This window comes from Larimichthys crocea, chromosome II, assembly GCF_000972845.2.
Source record: "Larimichthys crocea isolate SSNF chromosome II, L_crocea_2.0, whole genome shotgun sequence".
NCBI lineage: Eukaryota > Metazoa > Chordata > Actinopteri > Sciaenidae > Larimichthys > Larimichthys crocea.
The window spans coordinates 3,849,223-3,868,957 of NC_040012.1; the positions used below are offsets into that span (position 1 = coordinate 3,849,223).

The window sequence follows — 19,735 nt, forward strand, 5'->3', positions numbered from 1 at the left end:
AGAACCGTCACATTTGTACTGCATTAAGTACTTTTTAATACTACATTCTCCTGAGTATCCTGACATACTTTTACTGAAGTGACATTTCAATGCAGTATTAGTACGTTCACCTGTGTAAACTGGATATTTTGAGTAGATTTGTAGTGTTGTAGACAGAGAGAGGAGCCGCTGTAGTTATTATAGTACTCACATATCATCTAACAGAACCTCGTGTGTGTGATGAATATGAAAAGAACCACCAGACGCCGGCAGTGCCGCACAGCTTCATGCTGCCATAGCCAGCTAAAGCTCTTTATTTCTTTTAAAAGACATTAACGGAGACATTCTGAGACACGGGGAAACTGTTGAAAGCATTATGTATTTATTTTTTTTACACATGTAAATATCTCTGGATCTCTGGGTTGTGTGAATTTTTTAAGGCACAAGATAAATTAAGAAGACGGAGAAGACAAACCGCCTTTCAGAGGACAGAGTCTCTTCAAAATCTCTTTTCTTTTTCTGGGGGGATTCTTACAAAATAAAACGCAGACAAAGAGAATGACGGCTGGGAAACATTAAAAAAAAAAACACGTGAAGACATAAAAATGCAGAATGGCACAGGTTACATGTAAAATACTAAACGTGTGACATCAACACAACAAGGCAACAAAGTCTTCTGAAAGAGTGTCAAAGGTCACGCGAGCCTCCTCCTCCTCCTCCTCCCGCGTCTGCTCTTTGGCTTTAACATATGAATTCATTTAACGAGTCCGATACCAAAAAAATAATGATTAAAGTATTACGTGTGTTCGTTACTATAAATCCCTTCTGAGCGTCGAAGCAGTGTTTAGTATGATGTGCGTGAAAACAAGTGAACGTACAAAAAAAGAAGAAGGTAAATGTCATTCACAAACTCCGACATAAGACGCCGACGTGACACTTTAAGACTCATAAACGATGTGAATGATTGTAGTGGAGTTCATGATATCGCTGAAACGTGGACAAAACCCGCGAGCTGTGAGCGCCACGACAAAAAAACAAACTTTTAGATCGATGGTCAAATTTCTCAGTCAGGGAATTCAGAGTTTTCTCCCATTTTAAAGCCACTGTGTGTAGAAATGTTGAGGCCGTTCACCTCCAGTGTTTGTGCCGGGGATGGGAGGAGTCTAAAAGAACCGCCACACGGACACGTGGAGGTTGTTTAAATAAAATAAAAACAATTACAAACTATTAAACAACTCTTATCGTGAATTTAGTGTCAAAAAGTTCCCGTGGAATCCACAAAAACTTATTTCACACTCGATCGTACTCGTACACAAGAACAGTTTGATCCGCAACTGTGAGCACTCACAGACATGCACATTTCTGCACAACAGCTCTTTTGTTTTAGAAGATATTGTAGACGTATTTATACTGTTTATATGTTTTAATACTTGTTTATTTTGCACCAACTCCACCGAGTCAAATTCCTCGTAAGTGCAAAGCTACTTGGCGATAAATCTGATTCTGATCTGCTGCTTTTTATTTCAACGAGTCCTCCGTCACTGCTGCGGATGTTTCACATTAAAACATCACAGATACAGCGAAAACTGGAAGACTTTTATTGTGAAAACTGCGGAAGTAAAGTAGAAATAAAGTGTCTAATATGAGCCTGAATTATGGAAATTTGAGGATTTATTTGAGATATTTACAGTTTTTGTCGTCACCAAAGTGAGAAATGTGAAACTTCTACACATAGTGGCTTCAGATAAATGAAGAAAATGTGTGAGTTTGTTTTGAACAACGCAGGAATAGTTCAACGTTTTAGAAAATAGTTTGACGAGATGATCTCTAACACTCTGTGTTAAACTATTCCTTTAAAAGTTATTTATGTTATTTCAATATTTTTGAATCTGCTCGCTAAAACAGACATTTTATTCTATGTTAGATGAATTTATGTTTAAACTAAGAGACAAAAGAACAAAAACACAGATGTGCAAATATTCAGTTAAAAAAAACAAACCGGTAACTCTGAACACTGGCCTCATTCCAGCGTGACAGCAGCTGTAAATCCACAGATGGAAAATAATAAATCATATCTGTGTAACTGCAGTTAATCACGGTGGAATAAATCCAGAGTTCAGCCGCGTTACCGGAAACAAAATCAAATACTTCTTCGTGTCTTTGGCGCCCGCCCGCCCGCTCGGCTTCAGCAACTTTGTCCAGAATGTTTTCATCATTTAAAAAAAAAATCAAATCAAATAAAATTACAAACACTCATTTGGCCACGCCGCTCTCTCTTTTCTAGCATCGCCGTGTTTTATTTACAAACCTGTACATCGCGAGGCGGGAAAAAAAAATAGATTGTCTTCTTCTACGGCTGTTCTAGTTTCTCCTAGAAATATGGAATACAGACTTCCACGGCAGTATGTTGTGTAATACATATATAGTACTCTACATGTTGTGTACTCCCTTTAGTGTGTCGCCCTGTCACGTCTTAAAGGGGAGGTTTGCCTTGCGACTGATGTGAAAAGATGAAGCTGCTGAAGTTTTTTTTTTCCGTTTGTTACACAGGATGAAAATCAAATAAAAAAGCCACAAGTGGAAGTGTGGTGATATGATGATGATGATGATGATGATGATGATGATGATGATGATGATGATAGCTCCCATCTATAGTTGGTGAGGCTTCATCTGGCCGTCTTCACTCAGCTCAAACCTGAAAGAAGAGAAAGAGGCTTTTATTTTGGTAAAGCCACAGCTGCATCCTTTTCCTTCAGCACATCGTTAACATAATGTCACTCCGCCAAAGTAAAGTCTCGTTAAAAGTCTCAGTTTAAAAGACATTTCTATTTTCAGATTCTTCAGAGTCGACTAGTTCTGGGCGATATGACGATAGAAAAGTGTTCCATCGTTTCTAACTTAACTTTATCAATTATTACAGCAAATATATCTTTAAATAGCCTGCGATGATTGTATTAGTGTTGTCTTGTCACTATGCATACTCTAAGTTTATAGAAGTGGAAATAAAAAAGAATAAAAAAGATTTTTCGCAAAGAAACTGACATGGCGCTGCTTTACGTGGTTCTTTGATTCTCATGCGGGGTTTGAGACGCAACAGACAGAGAGGCACGCCGTATGAGAAAATATCCTAGCAGCATCTCGCGTTACATTTGTGAAGGCATGGCTCCCGTGTATGTACCTGAGAAGCTTTGAGACCTCATCAAAGTCCCTGATCCGAGGTACGTTATGTCCGGTCGTAAGCACTTCGGTAAAGTCGAGTTGCCTCGCTTATATGACGCATGCCAAAGTAGAGAAGGATGTTTGCAGTGTCGTGGATATCGTGATGTAAAATAAATAAATATCGTGATATATGATTTTTTCCATATCGCCCAGCACTAGTGTCGATCAAACACTAACCATTGTGTCCAACCCTTGCTGATGTCGTCGTGGGTCAAATCCACCAGGACCTGACGAGAAAAAGGAGACAGAGTTCGTTGAGAAATAATCACATTTAAAACATCTGAACAAGAATCGAGCCTTGGGCTCTGCGATCTGTGGGTCCAGTTGAAGTCCGTACCTTTCCCAGAAGGCCTTTGTGTTTGGAGAGCAGACCCCCGCCGTTCTTCACCGCCACATCCAGAGTCCGCCTGTGAAGCTCCACGAGGGAAACAGTGAACTCGAACCTGAACGGGCAGAGAGCACACGACACAGACTCAGCCGCCGAAGAACCAAAGAACGGAGCGCGAGCGGAAGCAGAGCCGCGTGACTCACGTCTGGTCGTAGACCGGGTTCAGGGTTTTCTTGAACGTGTGAGTTTTCCTCCTGCCCGACCTCCGTTTGTCGGGAAGCAGGTAGAGGCGGACGTAAGGATCCGAGCCGTGGTCGGTGAACGCGATCAGGTTTCTGCAGGCGTGAACGACCACGATGAGTTTGTTCCTCTGCGAGCTGTGTCGTACCGTCAGCTGGACCTCGCCCAACGGGAAGTAACTGGGGCCTGAACCACTGCAGAGACAGAGAGAAGACGGGTGAACTCCTCCTCAGTCACAGGACGAACTGATAAATCGATAATCGATCGACTGATCTACTTTTGCAGCTGCTGGAGTCTCAGCTGCAGCTCCTGAGCAGCGTAGGGGTTGGAGATGTCCGATGCGATGCTGGGCGTCGGTTCCTTCCCTCCAGCCAGATACTGTTGGGAACCAGAGATGGCCAGGTTGGAGGTGCTCCTCCCGGTCTCTGCCAAGCTGTAACCTCCTCCACCTCCACCTCCACCTGCTCCTCCCTGCCCCAGGTCTGTGCTTCCCGGAGGTCTAAAGGGGTCACCTGCCTCCTTGTGCCGGTTCAGCAGGTCCTGGGCGGACACTGAGGCCGACCTGGGGATGTCGGAGGTGGAGGAGGGAGGCTTGGGGGAGTCGGAGGAGATGGAGGGACGTGGGGTGACGCTGGAAGAGCTGGATTTGCGGACCTGCACGGATGACGGGGTGGAGTCTGAGGACTTGGACGCGTCCTTATCCAAACACAACACCTGGAAATATAGACGGAGAGAATGAGGAAGAGTCATCTCAGCTGATCTAATCGAGCTGAGCGAACGTCATCCGCCTCCTACCCGCAGAGCCATCTTCATCTTGAGGGTGCAGCTCGGTCCGGAGTTTTTCAAGGGGAAGCGCTGGTTCAGCGTCATGTCCTCGGCCTCCAGCAGCTGAGTCAGAGGCAGCGTTAACGTCCCCAGAGAACAGTCGTGCTTCTCATCCTTCACCTGGAAACACACAGAGTGAACGTTAGCTGACAGTCACAGTCACATATCACAGATTTATTTCTTTATAACACGAATGATCAGTCGTACCTCCACCTCCAACTCTTGGCATTTGGGGTTGTGGATGAGGAAGGTGAAGGCTTCCTCCCACAACGGCTCATTGGTCTTATATTTGGTCTGGAAGAAGACACGACACAGAGGAGTTCGAGGGAAAGACTCAAAGCTTTCTGATAAAAGAGGAATAACTTGATGTTGGTGGGTGTGAACGTGGAGCATGTTGGGGTTCTCACCTTGCTCTCGTAGGACTTGTGTCCCACCGTGAACTGGACGAACGGACTGGGATCGCTGGTCACTTTTTTACCGGACTGGAGAGGCAGAAAAAAAACAGATTTTAGTTTGTTTATTTTCATTTTTTAACAGGAAAAAAAACTTTTCAATTCAATTGGTAACAAATGTCTTTAAAAAAGATGCAGCAGTGAAGTAAATGGAGTCTAAATGTTCTTTATTTTCACTGTTTTAGCATCTTTTTCATGTAATGTCAGACATAAACATGCCGTTAGTCACTAAAAATCTTCTAAAATATGGATTATACTACATTACTAACAGGAACTGTCGCTACAGTTTGTTTTGAACGTTCAAATCATTTCTGGGCATGTGCGATCACTTCTTTACCATGATACCAAACTGCCTCGATGCTGCTCAACAACATCCGAGCATTGAATGTGTTAATTTAAGTTTCCCCAAAGCAAGAAGTCTGAAAAACACCCGATCAGTTTGAAAGAAAAGAATCCCAAGAGCGTGAATTTGTTTTTTTTGTAAGCACAATGTTGTTATTTACAACACACACTGTTAGACACGGTGCACAGCTTTAGTCGACAAACATGATTAGTGGATTTTGTTAATGATTTGATAAGTTCAGCTCCGGCGGCAGCAGCAGCGCCCCCTGATGGTCACATCCTACAGACAACTGAAGGGATTCGGTGGCCCCGGAGAGTTTATCGACAATTTTCTGAATATGTCCGATCAGTTCTGTGACCTAAAACTGTATAAACTACAAGTACACGGGCGGTTTAACGGGTCTAAAGGTGACTATGGTGATGTCTATACACTAAATATACATGGCATGCATGACTTTTTGCAACAACAGCCGCAGGAACTTGAGAAACTATTAAAATCTACCAGAATCTTGATGTTCTGCAGGTATGAAGCTGTTAAACATCTTCTATGTGCCTACTTCAAACTAGAGTACTACTATGTGGCCAAAAGTATGCGGTCACCCTCGTGTACTTTTATCCTTGGCCTGATTTTCATTATTTGTTTCCCCAGTTTGGTGTGGAGGAACTTCAACTTCATTCAACACCGCTGGGACGAGCGGGAGCGCCGTGTGAGCCAGTTCTGATCACTGAACATCTGCCTTGGGCAGCGTCCACTTACTTTTGGCCACACACTGTAAATAAGAGCCGAGTCTGTGACTCTCTTCCCTTCCTCGGTGTCTGAGCGATATTTGTGTGCTTCGTTACCGTGTCGTTACCTTGATGGCCTTATTGACCGAGGCCTTCTTCAGCCCCGCTTGGTTGAACTCTAACGGATTGCGCTTTGATTTTCCCCCAGGGAGACAAGGCAGGAGAGAGCAAACACACACACGCACAAAACACACACACACACACACACACACACACACACACCAGCAGGTTATTAGGGGAAAAGAGGAGCATGCAATGGGAGGAGGAGGAGGAGGAGGAACACACCAGGAGAACCGGCATCACCAAACGTTTGCACACCATGAGACAGACAGAGAGACAACATGGATGATCACATGGTTAATAACAATAAACTGGAGTCCCACCGACGTCTTCATGAGATTTATGAGGCTGATATGTGTAAAAATTATGTTTTTTTTGTCTTTTGTACCTCTGATCTCGATCATGTTGTCATTGATAAATGATCCTGGTTAAATATTCTGCCGATATTTTGACCAATATCTGCCATAAATCAGCGAAAACACGGTTGGACTCCAGTTAAAACACCACAGCATGATATGAGAGACAGTGATTGACATGGAGAGGAGTAAATGAAGATCAGGGGGAAGGATTCATTCTCATCGAGGTGGTTTTTGACCTCGTCATGGTGACGTTTGAAGAGAAGGTCGTGTCCAAGATAAAAACTGAGCAACAACAAAAGGATCCAACAACTTCAGATGTGTTTGAGTTTTCATCTCCACCATCCGATCACACAACGCAGGTTTGTACGCTAGAAGTCAGCGTAAGCGTCTTTAAATCAAACTTTATCGATCCTGTTCCCGAGCTTCGATCCAACATGAATAAACTCATGTCAGACCCGTGAGGGAAGCAGATGGAGAAGATTTTGAAGTAACACACAGACCCATCGACACGTATTTCTTTAAAATTGATCGAATCTGCTTCCCGTCCTCGATGGAACCACGTGCCGGCGGATTTGTGGTGAACCGCCACGGAGGAGGCTGATGGGGAAAACCAGTTGGCACACAAATGAACCGATGCAGGAGGGATGGAGGGAAAGCAATCCACAGAGAATTCACACCCTCCCTGCTCTCAAAATGAATTCCTTCCTCTCTAAATAAAGAAATAAAAGTAGTGTGAGAACGTTTGTCCGACAGAAGAGACGTTCAGGGAATTTCTGAATCCGTTTGTGAACTGTTTATTATATTGTTGACATCAAAATATCTCAATATTTTGGAAATTAAAACTAAATGTAATTGATGTATTTAAATAGTCTGCTTGAGATAAACTAAAATGGTCTTGAACTTTGTTTCACTGAAATGAGACTAAAACGCTTCAAAACTTTCTGTCAACGAACATCGTGATGATCAAAATGAGGCTAATTGGACGAAAACTGTCAATTTTTAAATTGTTTTCAAAACTCTGGGAATTCAGAGGAGAGTTGATCATTGTTGGGAAAAACTAACAAACAGTTTTGGTGACTTTTATTTTGTTTCTGTCCACTTTGAATGAAGTTACGATGTTACAAAATCTGTTTGTCAATGGAGTCTGTTGGGAAGTGATCGTAATATAACAGGAAGGTCCATCTCTGTACGGATCATTTCCTACGTCAGTGGACAGACTTGACTGTCTTGTGTTTATTTCGACCAAACCAGGGTTGGTGATTGTTGGTACGTCGGGAAGAAAAACAAAGACAGTTTTGGTTTTAATTTTGTGTTTTCTGATTATCTGAAAGACAGAGTTTCTGGTTTTGGAGTCTGGTGGGTGGTATCGACAATTGCGACGTTAACCTTCGAGAAGATTCAACTTTTCTGGGACTTCTTGTGTCAACTCATGGGACACCAATAATGATTGACCTTCATAATAACAAACAATAACAACAGTATCGATTGTTTTATCCTTTTAAAACTCTGTTCCTCTGCTGAAATGGAATCTGTGCTGGCAGAAAAACATCAACATTACTTCTTTCTGGCGAGGAAATGAGTCCCATCGATACATTTTATTGGTCGCACAGCCGAGCCGGGTCTGCGCTTCCCAGATAATAACCCATCTGACGAAACTGGATTAGTGGAATCGACGTACGATGTGTCGGATAATCCTGTGAGGAGGAAGGACGCTTCTGACTGTCCTAAAACATTAACCCTTCATGGTGTCTGCTCGTGTTCCTCAGCTTTGTTATCCGTCAAACTCCAACAAACAACATTCAACAAATAATGATATTAAATATATTAAACTCATGCAGTAGTAGAGATTCATGCTCATCAGGCAAACCTTTTTTTTTTTTTCAAACCAAACACGAGCAAAAGTAACAAAAGGACCTCCAGCAGAGGTCAGCACACCGTGGCTACGCTAGGATGCAGGAAAAAAACTCACAAATAAGGTCCTATAGAGAGAGGCGGTGTTCTCGCAAAACACGAGGCCCGCCGCCCGCCTCTCTTTTAAGTAGCCAGAGCCCAAGTTCCCCTCGAAGACGCTCTTTAGAGGGTGGAGGAGAAGGAGGAGGAGGAGGAGAGGAAGCAGAGAAGAAGAGGAGGCTGAAAAGAGGAAGGTGAGTCCTGCACTACAGAGCTCAGTCACTTTAGATACATAAGACGATGATAGAGTTATTAGCAGTAACGGAGGAAGTACTCAGGTCCCTTACTGAAGTAAAAGTACTGAAAATACTTCAATGTTAAAGGTAGAATTATGTGAGTACAATCAGGAAAATGTACTTCAAGTATTCAGAGTAAAAGTGCTTTGCTGTTATACTCTCATTAGATTATTATGAGTCATGCATCAAAGTAAGAGCAGGATCGTGGAGTTCATTTTCATGTGACATTTTAAATTAATTCACAAATACTAAAACATTAAAATAAATGTCAGCGCATCAAAACTAACAACCACTAACGAGAGACGAGGTACAAAATTAAAACTCTGATGTGTAATTAACTCGTGTTTTGTTACATTAAAATGCTGTTAAATATAAAAGGAACCAATTTGATGCTTAATAAATATATTTTATTTAGTTCAATCGACTTCATAATTAATCGACTCTAATTAACAGATTTTACACTGAAGAAAATCAATTTAATGGACTGGAATCCGAACTTTAAAACAAACTAAAGAGCACAAACACACAAAGATAAGAACATCGAGCCGTTCTGCTTGAATAACTGTATGAATATAGACTACACCGAGTTCTTTCTGCTGCACCTTTAAGACGAGACGGAGCGAAGAGCAGAAAAGAAGTTCAGAGAAGGCGATAAGCGGCAGACTGAGGCGAACGAGGAGCGACTAAACTCGTCATTAAACCCAAAGAATGTTTGTTTTAAATAACCTGGAACACAGGAGGGAAGTCTGTACGGGTAAAAGAAGTCAGTTACACACAAAAACAAAAAAGAAACCTGAAAAGGGAATGAAAGTATTAAAACACAGGAAACTCAGATTTATGCAACAAAACCCAAATAACTGCAAAAATAAAAGGGCTCCAGGTTTCAACACTGTTAAAAACATAAACATCAGCTCATAAACGTCAAGATTCGTCATGTTTGTTGACTTTATCACTGCAGGTGCATGCTGGGAAGTTGGCGTGGACTGACTTACAGGTAAGTTTCTGGCTGAATCCAGGAAGACCACGAGCAGCGCAGACGACAGGCCGTCGTTGGCGTGGCCGCGGTCGGCTTTGATGCTCATCAGCGCCTGTGATGGAGAAACAGACGTTAAGTCGATCCTGTGACGCGAAGAACGCGGAGCAGGTGGATGGGTTCAGGCAGACGAGTGAGCTCTGGTTCTGTACCTGGTCCAGCTTGTCGGGCGTGGGCAGCAGAGATAACCACTCCAGTTTGAGGTGCAGCTTCCCCGTGCTCACGTCCTCCATCACAAACCACTGAAGACAAAGACAAAGAGTTAATATCATAAATCATAACACCGTGTCCAACAAACAAAGAGAGAGAAGATAAACGGATACAAAGAACTTTTTATTAAATCTTCACTGACTGAACGATTTTTTATGCAATGTGTTGTCAACAAAAGTGATTTTTGTAAAGATGAAGACAGCAGTCTGAAAGAAAACTGCAGATCATCAAAAAAAGTCAAAAAATATTGTCCATTTACTGTTTTATTTTCATATCTTGAAGATATATTCTAAATGTCTCCCTTTCTCTAATAAGAAAAACAATACTAATATATAATACATATACAGTTTAACTGATTTATGAATTACTTAAACTGATTTAATTTACATAAATTATTTCTTTCTTTAATCATTTATTCTATTTATTTCCATTTGATCGATATGTGTTCTGTACTGGTCGATCGTTTGAATAAACAAGAGGCAAAATGTCACAAAATTAAATTAATGATCATCATCCATCATCAAATGATGGAAAAAAAGAGAAAAATTCAAACTTTCTGATCACAAACAATAGATTCAGACGTAGTATCTGAGTGTAAAATAAAAACTGGGTGCTGTAAGTGAGAGAAGACGAGCTGCAGTTACCTCGTCCACCTTCTGTTCCTTCTGCAGCTCGGACAGGTCGATCATCAGACTGAAAGACAAATGGCACAAAACTTTGACTGCTGAGCAGTTTGTCGAGCTCGTTAAACACCGCTGTGAGCTCGGTGATAGAAAGAATACATGTGGGACACAATCAGAGCAGCGTGGAGTTTTGTTGTTGTAACTGAAGCCGTACCTTCCCAGGAAGTCGTCTTTGTCTGTGTCTTCATCAAACAGCTCGATCTCCAGATTCTGCCCCGAGTGATCGTATATCAACGCCTGAAAACACGAGTGAACACATTAACATGACGCCCTGTTTTTGATTGTTAGAAATCAGTGGATGCGTGCGGGACATATCAGAAGAAGATGCAGATTATTAACGGACAGTATCGCGTCACTCACCTCGTACACTTCGTTCCATTTCGGGTGGACGGTCTCGTGGACGACTTTGCTCTGGAAGAGTTGATTCCCGATCTGGATGACCCCGTACGGGTCCGACTTGCCTTTGATCAGCCCTCCTAGGAACTTGTCTTTACCCAGCAGGTCCTGGGCCTCAATGAAGTGGATCCTCAGGATGCCCTGAGGAGACAGACGGGGAGGTGTAAGAGGAGGCTGGACCGAGACAAGAAACACAGGAGCAGCAAACAAACCATGTCTGTGTGTTACCTTGGGCATGGGGAAGCGGAGCTGGGCCAGCTGGGCCTCTCCCACCAGAGGGATGGTGATGCGGTTGGGCAGGACGAGGAAGCTGTAGATGATATCCTGGATGATGTTGTCACACAAACCGCTGAGAGAGACGACGTGAGGAGAAGGAGGAGAGATGAAGAGGTTAATAATAAAGAAAAAAATATATCTACAAATCAAAAACCTGAAAGCACGAAGGAACTGTTCCACCATCGTTGAACTTATTTGGTTTTAAAAATCTCCTTCTGTCTTCATGTTTACTGACTGAGCTTTGAACAAAGACGCACGTCAACAAGTGTTCTCAGACACTGTTTGTAGAAGACCCACGTGTTGGTTAACAGGTAGAAACAGTAGAAACAGTGCTGCTGCTCACACACACTGTCATGAGACGAGTGTGTTTTATTCATAACAAGGAAACAAAACAAGGCGTACTCTTCGACATAGGTTTCTATGGTCGTCTACAACAAACAGCTGTTGACTTTGCCTGATATATCCGTCACAGTCACAGTCTACAGTATGAATGGAGGACAGTCCTCCTCATTTCCTCTGGAGGGCAGCAGCCTCCCGCACTGAAACACGGCTGCGTCTCTCTACTACAGAAACAAACTCGTCCCGAAGCAGCCGATGCTGGCTCAGGCTAAAATTTGCAATGCAACGTTGATTTCAGTGTTGACATTGGCTGATTCCAGGTCCGCCTGTTTGTACTAAACACATAATTATCTCCAGAGAAGCGTCAGCGAGCAGCAAACACAGCCGTCCTGTTTCAGGACAGAACACAACATCATCACTGAGGAAACACAGAGTGCCCTCATGCTCACACAGGAAGAGAGAGAAGCAGGAGGGTGGGGTAAGGGCGGGTCTTCACACATACAAACCACACACACACACTGTTTTCCTATAAACTCGTCGAACAAGGAAAGCTACATTTGGCAGGGTGGAGTCTGCAGAGAGTTTTATTTGCAGCAGGTCAATACGATGGAGAATGAACACAGGTAGACGTGCTCTGCAGGAGGCGGTGTTCTCCACCTTCACGTTGAGTTTCAGGCTTTGTCGTTCTTGTTTAATCTGGTTTTATATGAACGAAAGCTCGGACTGTTGGTCCAACACTTTCATCCAGACTGAAACATCTCAACAACTATTCAGTGGATTATCGGAACATTTTCTTCCTTCATGGTCCTCTGGTGATAAACCATGTGACTCTGCTGATGCCGTGAGGTTCACATTTGTAGGTTTGAGTGAAATACCAACTACAACTATTGGACCAAGTTCCATCATATTCGAGTTCCCGTCAGGACGGTTTGCAATCCACTTCTCTTTCCATCGAGCATCATCGTCCAGGCACAGCTGAATTTTTCACTCTTTGGTGCAAAACTCAAACCTGCATCACCAGCTGGACGTACATCAGCATGCTCTAAACTCTTAACCAAGGTGGTAAACGCGGGGCTCAACACTACTAACTTTTAAAAGTGGTGGTTGGTTGCTGAAACTGAAAATGTGTTTGTGCCATTTTTAGTCTTGTTTCAAGTTATTAAGTTCAAACTTCAGCTTAATAATGAAAATGTGACATAACATGACTTCATTACATTTATTTTAACTGTCCAAAAGTCTTTGAAGTTTGTGTTTTAACTGATACTTCATCAGTTATTGTGTCTGCCTTTAATTCCCGGTATATAAAACACAAGGAGAGCAGCTGCTGTCATGTTCACAGATCTCTTTGAAATGAACTCAACGTGCGTAGACGCCCCAACACATCTTCAGTGTTTCAACATCACTAATGCAACAAATATTAAAACTTGACTTATTTGGGGATTCTGTTTTGCAACCAAAGGCCAACTTCTCAAAAATGGCAGTACATCTTCACAGATGTCATTTCTGAGTGAATCTTCTGTAGGGTTCTGGTTCATCTCTCTGTAGTGGCCTTAAAACATCAACCTAACAACATAACCTGATGTATGAATGTATGAATTTAAATCTAAGGTGTGTTGTTGCTGCGGCATCTTCCTCGAGGACGATGCTGAACTGGATATCATTCTCTCTGCTGTCTGCAGCGGCTCTCCTTTCATTATCGCGTTTCTATAAATACCAACACTTAGCGGTGCAAAAATACGGGCCGTAATCCATTCTGTGATCCGGTGGTTAATGTAATGGTCTCAGCAGAAGAGGGCCTGAGAACCTGATGGATCGCTCTGACTGCGTGTCCGTCGGGAAACGTCTCTTCAAAGCAGCGGCTTCATTTTGTCATTATATGGAACCGAGCGGGAAGGATGTGCGTCCACAGAGCGCCCGGCTTGTTTCAAGTTTGGATAATCTAATGTGAAACTTTCTGAGGATTAAAACAAATGATGGAATGGAGTGTTCAGCAAAGTTCCTGCTGATTTTAGGTACTAATCGGTGTGTATTCCCATCAACTGTACCAATGCACCACTAGGCAAATATGATCTAGTGGACACGATTGGCACAATTACATAATTAATGGTAGTTATGTAAACACCCAACTCCCCCACTATCCTGATTCTTTATATTCGGGGCTTTCTGTGTGAGTGCAGGAACAGTCTTTTTATTGCATCGTTCGTTAATTAGTTTTTATGCAAAGCATCTAGCGTCACCTCGCCTCACCTAGCGTGAAGTAGAAACTATGTTGGGTGTGAAACTGGCAAAAAAAAAGAAAGTAAAAGGCCGTCTCTCTCCATGGAAGAGGACCTGCGATATTCTGTAAATAGAGCCTCCTAAATCTGACACACCGGACCTTTAAAAGGAACGACAAACACTTAATGATAATTACATGAAATATCATGTCCTGGAGCGCCATGGTGGCTCACCTGGTAGATCTCTGTCACATTGTTTGGTGTTTACCTGCTCAGATTTGGTCATTTGCCTGGTTTATGTGCTTCTAAATATGCTTCTACATGTGTAAATATGCTACGCAGTTAATTAATTTAGCTTTTGTCTGTTTTTACGGCCGGCAGTTTGCACGGGGTGTTTTATTTATTTTTTTATTTAAAAGATTTTCTATGCTGTTTCTGTGTCTGACCTCCTGTCAGCTCTGAGGGGCTTTAATGTAATTGGGGTGGGTGGTGCACAGGTCTTGACCAATGACAGTGTCTTGACCTGTGTGGCGGCTGCTGCAGTGCATTGTGGGATTTGTAGTGTGAGCGATGGGAGTGCGATTTACAGGCGGGCCATTTTTAATAGACGTATGAAATTATCTGAATCCGGCCCGTGGACCTCGAGTTTGACATGTCGGCCCGAGATAACAGACGTACATGGTACAATAATAACAGTCATCTGTATCTAAGTGAAAGTAAACTGAACTTTTGTTTGTTTACAAGGAAATAATAAGTCCTGTGTCACGACTGACGGTCATATCACCAGAGTCGGAGATAAACTGTATCTCTGCTCTGTGTCGCTGCGTCTCATTTACATGAGAAATTTGAATTCATTCGCTCTTTGGCGCCTTCATGACGAGCCAAACGTTTCGGTGAGAGCCCGAGCACATGACGCTGGACCATGAGAATATTTTCATCCAGTGTAGTATGAGGTTGATGACAGATGAGGTAACAAAAGTGTGTGTGTGTGTGTGTGTGCTACATATAGCAGAGTCATCCAAATGTAGGATGTACTCTGTGAGCGAGCACGTCCACATCGAGACAAAATAGAAACAGTTATGACATCATGTCTGTATTTTACACACACACACACACACACACACACACACACACACACACACACACACACACACACAGCTGCTCTCTCTCATAGCCAGTGAGCTCCCTGAGGAAGTGTGTGAAGCCACCTGGCCGTGATTATCAAAAAGGATTCTGGCTGTTCGGCTCTTAACGACGCCGTAAACTGATTAATTCTCATTAAGATGAATAAATGCACGGAACAACGGATGACACACACAGACATGCCAGGCCAGACACGTCATTTTAAGGCGATGTTGTTGGTACGCGTCCTGATTCACTGCTGCATTAAAACCTGAAAGGATCCATGCAGCAGATTCATTTATGTCAGTTTACAGTCTTTACTCTGTTTTCCTGTCGCTCTTCTCTCAACTTTCAGCTCATCAGTGAATGATGGATTCAGATTTGCTGTTTTTTTGCTGATACAGACCAGAGAAGATGCTGTTTTGCCCTCTTTCTGCCTCGTAAAGTGACGGTGTGTTATGTGGAGTGAGACCTTTAAATGCTGCATGTTCCTCAGTACTGTTTCAGGAGTGACAGGTGAGGCGGCTTTAAAAGCTGATCTAACGAGCAGTTCATGTTGATTTGGAAAGTTAACTGATAAATACAGTTTGGTGAGTCGACTTTGGTATGCGAGCAAAGAAACCAGGGAGTGTTTTTGGTGCTAGGTGACAGGATGAGGAAGTTTATAACAAGGTGTGGACGGTTTCACTTTCACTCTCTTTCAAACTGAACTCAGATCAGCCGGCCCTGTACACGAGTTCAATGACTCCAAGTTATGGAGTTACTCACTTGACACCGGGAATGTCCAACATGTTTGTGAGTCCTGTCCAATTGATGTCCAGCAACTGAAAGAAGAAGAAGAAATATGATTTAGATTTGAATATTTAATAAAAGAATCGCCTTTTGTTCCTGAGCTCTCCTCCTCCTTCTTCTCCTTCTTCTTCTCCTCACTGACGGCTCCATGAGTCAGCAGAGGCGCCGAGGAGCCCGACTCTGATTCAGTCGACCCGATAATCAATACAGAGGAGCCGATTGAGTTAGCTTTCATACAAACAGGAAGGATACGGTGAGGTCGAGCATCGCTCTGTCCGATCACATTACACTAACTGATAAACAGTCGTTAGATGTTCCAGTAGATCAGCAGGGAAGTCAGAATAAGACACCAGAGAAACATAAATATATATAAGAAGGATGGACGAAAGGAAGAATGGAAGGAAGAATGGAAGAAAGGAAGGAAGGAAGAAAGAAAGAAAGAAAGAAAGGAAGAAAGGAAGAATGGAAGGAAGGAAGGAAGAATGGAAGGAAGGAAGAAAGGATGGAAGAATGGAAGGAAGGAAGGAAGAAAGGAAGAAAGAATAGAAGGAAGAAAGAATGGAAGGAAGGAAGGAAGGGAGGGAGGAAAGAAGGAAGAATGGAAGAATGGAAGGAAGAAAGGAAGGAAGGAAGGAAAGAAGAATGGAAGAATGGAAGGAAGAAAGGAAGGAAGGAAGGAAGGAAAGAAGAATGGAAGGAAGAATGGAAGGAAGAAAGGAAGGAAGGAAAGAAGAATGGAAGGAAGAATGGAAGGAAGGAAGGAAGAAAGGAAGAAAGGAAGAAAGGAAGGAAGAATGGAAGGAAGAATGGAAGGAAGGATGGAAGGAAGAAAGGAAGGAAGGAAGGAAGAATGGAAGGAAGAATGGAAGGAAGGAAGGAAGAAAGAAAGGAAGAAAGGAAGGAAGGAAGGAAGGAAGGAAGGAAGGAAGGAAGGAAGGAAGGGAGGGAGGGAGGAAAGAAAGAAAGAAAGAAAGAAAGAAAGAAAAAAAGAAAGAATGGAAGGAAGGAAGAAAGAAAGAAAGAAAGAAAGAAAGAAAGAAAGAAAGAAAGAAAGAAAGAAAGAAAGAAAGAAAGAAAGAAAGAAAGGAGTTGAGTTGATTCAGACAAAGTCAAACACTGAAGCAGCGTTCAAAAAGCACAAATGTCTGCACTCCACAAACCAAACACAGACTGGTGAGGAGGGTTCATGAAGTGCACTCTGATCTAATGCACGTCCTGTTTGTTGTTGTCTTCACGACCACGTGATGGACGAACGAGACGTGAGCAGAAATGTGCAGAAGCTTTTTAACCTCTTCACTACAGATGAAGTCTGTTCTCCATTTAACATGAGGCTGTGTGATGCCAGTGACTACAGACTGTTGGACTGTCGGTCCAGAACCTCTTGGATGGACCAAACGGAAAACAAAGCCAACAGGATTTCAGAAAGAACGCAGACAGATCAGCACGATCCCATAAAAACACTGAATTATGATGGAACCTATAAAAGACAGACGGACTGAGCCTTTGAGCTCAGACAGAACAGACTGTAAACAGATGATCATCTGTGTGGGAGGCGTTGCCCTAAAACTATGTACAAATCTGAGTTTGCACAACACTGCGAGCGCCGACACGTCAACTACAGTCAACATGTTTCCTCGTATTCAGAACGGGAGCCTAACCTGGTTTTCTAACCCAGTTATGAGGCTTATACGCTTCCACATAAAAACTGGGTTACCTGTGGAACCGGATCATATGAGGAGCAGTCACATACGAAGCGTTACGTCACCGAGTGTGTCAGGCAGGAACCTCCAACAGTCGCTGCAGTAATAAGCAAGGCTAAATCACAGCACGCACATACCTGACACACCCTGATATCTACTGAATGACACAGTACAGACAGCAGGAACGGGATTAGTGCTGCTGTATGTGCATGTACTATCAGCAGCAGGACATTTAGCAGCAGTGGTAGAGCAATAATAATAATACTGAGAACAGCAGCAGTGGCAGTGTTAGTACAGAAAATGGTCAAAAGTATATAGACTACAATACTTTCAAGCTCATGGTCATTAATATGTTGCTATAACAACCCGGCACAGATCATGTAGAAGTGCGTGTCCTTTAAATTTTGAGGTAGTACAAAAATGTTATCCAAGAAAAACGTCCTTGTTTTTGTTTACACGTTCAGAGCTGCAACGATCAGTCGGTTAATCAACGAGTCGATCGGTCAGTTGTTGAGGTTGTTGTTCAAAATGTTTGATGGTTCCAGCTTCTTAGATGTGAGAATCTGTTGTTTTTTTCTTGTCTAACTTCATATTAAATGGAATATTTTTAAGGTTTTAGACAAAACACTCAAGACAAGACAAGACAAGACATAAAGAACATAGTTTTAATAAACCTAAATCTTTACTACATAATGAGATGCATGTTGAAATATGCACAGCAAAATGACATTATACTGGGAAAATATTCATATTAATACAGTTATATGTCATATTCTGTGACATGTGCTGATCAAATAAAGCAGCTGAAGTAGCTAAAGACGTGGGAGCGGGCACAGAGGTGGTGAAGTATTAAAAGTGTAGACGCAAAAGTCAGCCTGATGGCTGCAGGAGTAGGTGGTGCAGCTACAGCTCTTGCAGTGACAGTATGAGCAGCTGTAGCGACAAAAACATGGATGTAGTGTCCGTGAAGAAGATGGAGGAGTTTTGGGTTTACTGGTTGTAGTCAGGATGGAGCTGAGGTGTGGTGAGCGAGGCCTGAATGAGGCCGGCTGAGACAGGGAGTCTCTTTGTCCCGGACGATCAGGACGATTTGATTTTCAGAGAGAAAACAGATCAATCAGAAGAATCATACCGGAGCGCTCCTGCAGCAGACGTGCACCGACTGCCGCTCAGCGCTCAATCATCGCCGCCTCACAAACTGCACGGCCGCGCTCACGAGACGATCACCAGACTCGTGTTGGGAAAGCACGCGGCTCAAAATAACAGCAGTCCACCAACCGTAAAAGGAGTGTGAACATGGTGCCAGTTGTCAAGGTTAATGTATATGTGGACTTAATGGGGAATGACCTGATGTCAGCGTGTTTGTTTTAAAAACACATCACTGACATTGTAAAGTGGAGGTTTCTATGTGTGTGAGATTACAAGTGAGTGCACAGTTTTAAAAGAGGCTTAAAAAGTCAAACGTTAAAATCCGACTGAGGCAAACTTCTCTTATTATTTAGACTTAATTCCAAAACTTTGTCTCTCTAGTGAGAGTTTTAACTTCCGGTCATTAACAAATTCAGATGAACTTCAGCTGGTCTGACTGCACTAAACTGTGTGGAGGTTACCATCAGTCAGCCAAGTTTCCTTTGTCAGTCACATCTACAGGAAACACATGGGCGACGTACAAGGGACAAACCAACAGGAGGAGGAGGAAGAGGCTGAGATATCTCGACTTTTAGTCCGTTGTACGGGTCGAGCTCCTAAAGCTCTGGATCCTACACTTCCATTAGATCCTTCCTTCCTGACAAACGTTTGTTTTCTCTCCACATCTGTAGCTTGTGCAGTCTCCTTATCTGCTCGCTGTGATCCATAAACTGATCTTGATGAGTTCCTCTTTGATGCTCGTGTCGGATTTTCCTCTCGTGTCCGTCTGCATGGATATGTGACAAATTAAATGTTCAGTATATGAGTGCATGTGACCACTGGCATGTGTTTGTGTGTGTGTGTGTGTGGGCGTATGTCTTTCTGTGGCCTAGTTAGCGCTGTAGATGTTGGACCACAATGCCGTTCGGCCAGCCTGGCACAGGAAGACGATGACTCATGTAAAAAAAATTATTGTCACTTAAAAAAATAAAAATAAAATGAGGCTTTCAATTTTAGGCATGAAAAGTAAAAACAAACTTAATTTACCATCACACACAATGTGT

General features: G+C 42.8%; 1 protein-coding gene across 3 annotated transcripts in view; it reads right to left on the reverse strand.

The window, feature by feature from the left end:
• Positions 1-252: 252 nt before the first annotated feature.
• Positions 253-19,735, reverse strand: part of esyt2a (extended synaptotagmin-like protein 2a) — a 43,043-nt gene continuing 23,560 nt past the window's right edge. For 2 of the 3 annotated variants that reach the window (XM_027288945.1, XM_027288947.1), the window contains exons 8-23: positions 15,820-15,875; positions 11,327-11,447; positions 11,063-11,239; positions 10,857-10,939; positions 10,664-10,712; positions 9,962-10,051; positions 9,769-9,864; positions 6,240-6,302; positions 4,999-5,073; positions 4,799-4,885; positions 4,562-4,711; positions 4,044-4,480; positions 3,730-3,960; positions 3,536-3,641; positions 3,376-3,425; positions 253-2,674 (exon numbers count right to left, since the gene is read on the reverse strand). In XM_027288945.1, coding sequence (XP_027144746.1) covers positions 2,629-2,674; positions 3,376-3,425; positions 3,536-3,641; positions 3,730-3,960; positions 4,044-4,480; positions 4,562-4,711; positions 4,799-4,885; positions 4,999-5,073; positions 6,240-6,302; positions 9,769-9,864; positions 9,962-10,051; positions 10,664-10,712; positions 10,857-10,939; positions 11,063-11,239; positions 11,327-11,447; positions 15,820-15,875 — 1,917 coding nt within the window. In that variant the 3' untranslated portion in view covers positions 253-2,628. The remainder of the gene's footprint in view (positions 2,675-3,375; positions 3,426-3,535; positions 3,642-3,729; positions 3,961-4,043; positions 4,481-4,561; positions 4,712-4,798; positions 4,886-4,998; positions 5,074-6,239; positions 6,303-9,768; positions 9,865-9,961; positions 10,052-10,663; positions 10,713-10,856; positions 10,940-11,062; positions 11,240-11,326; positions 11,448-15,819; positions 15,876-19,735) is intronic. The other variant, XM_010751960.3, reaches the window with a different exon arrangement.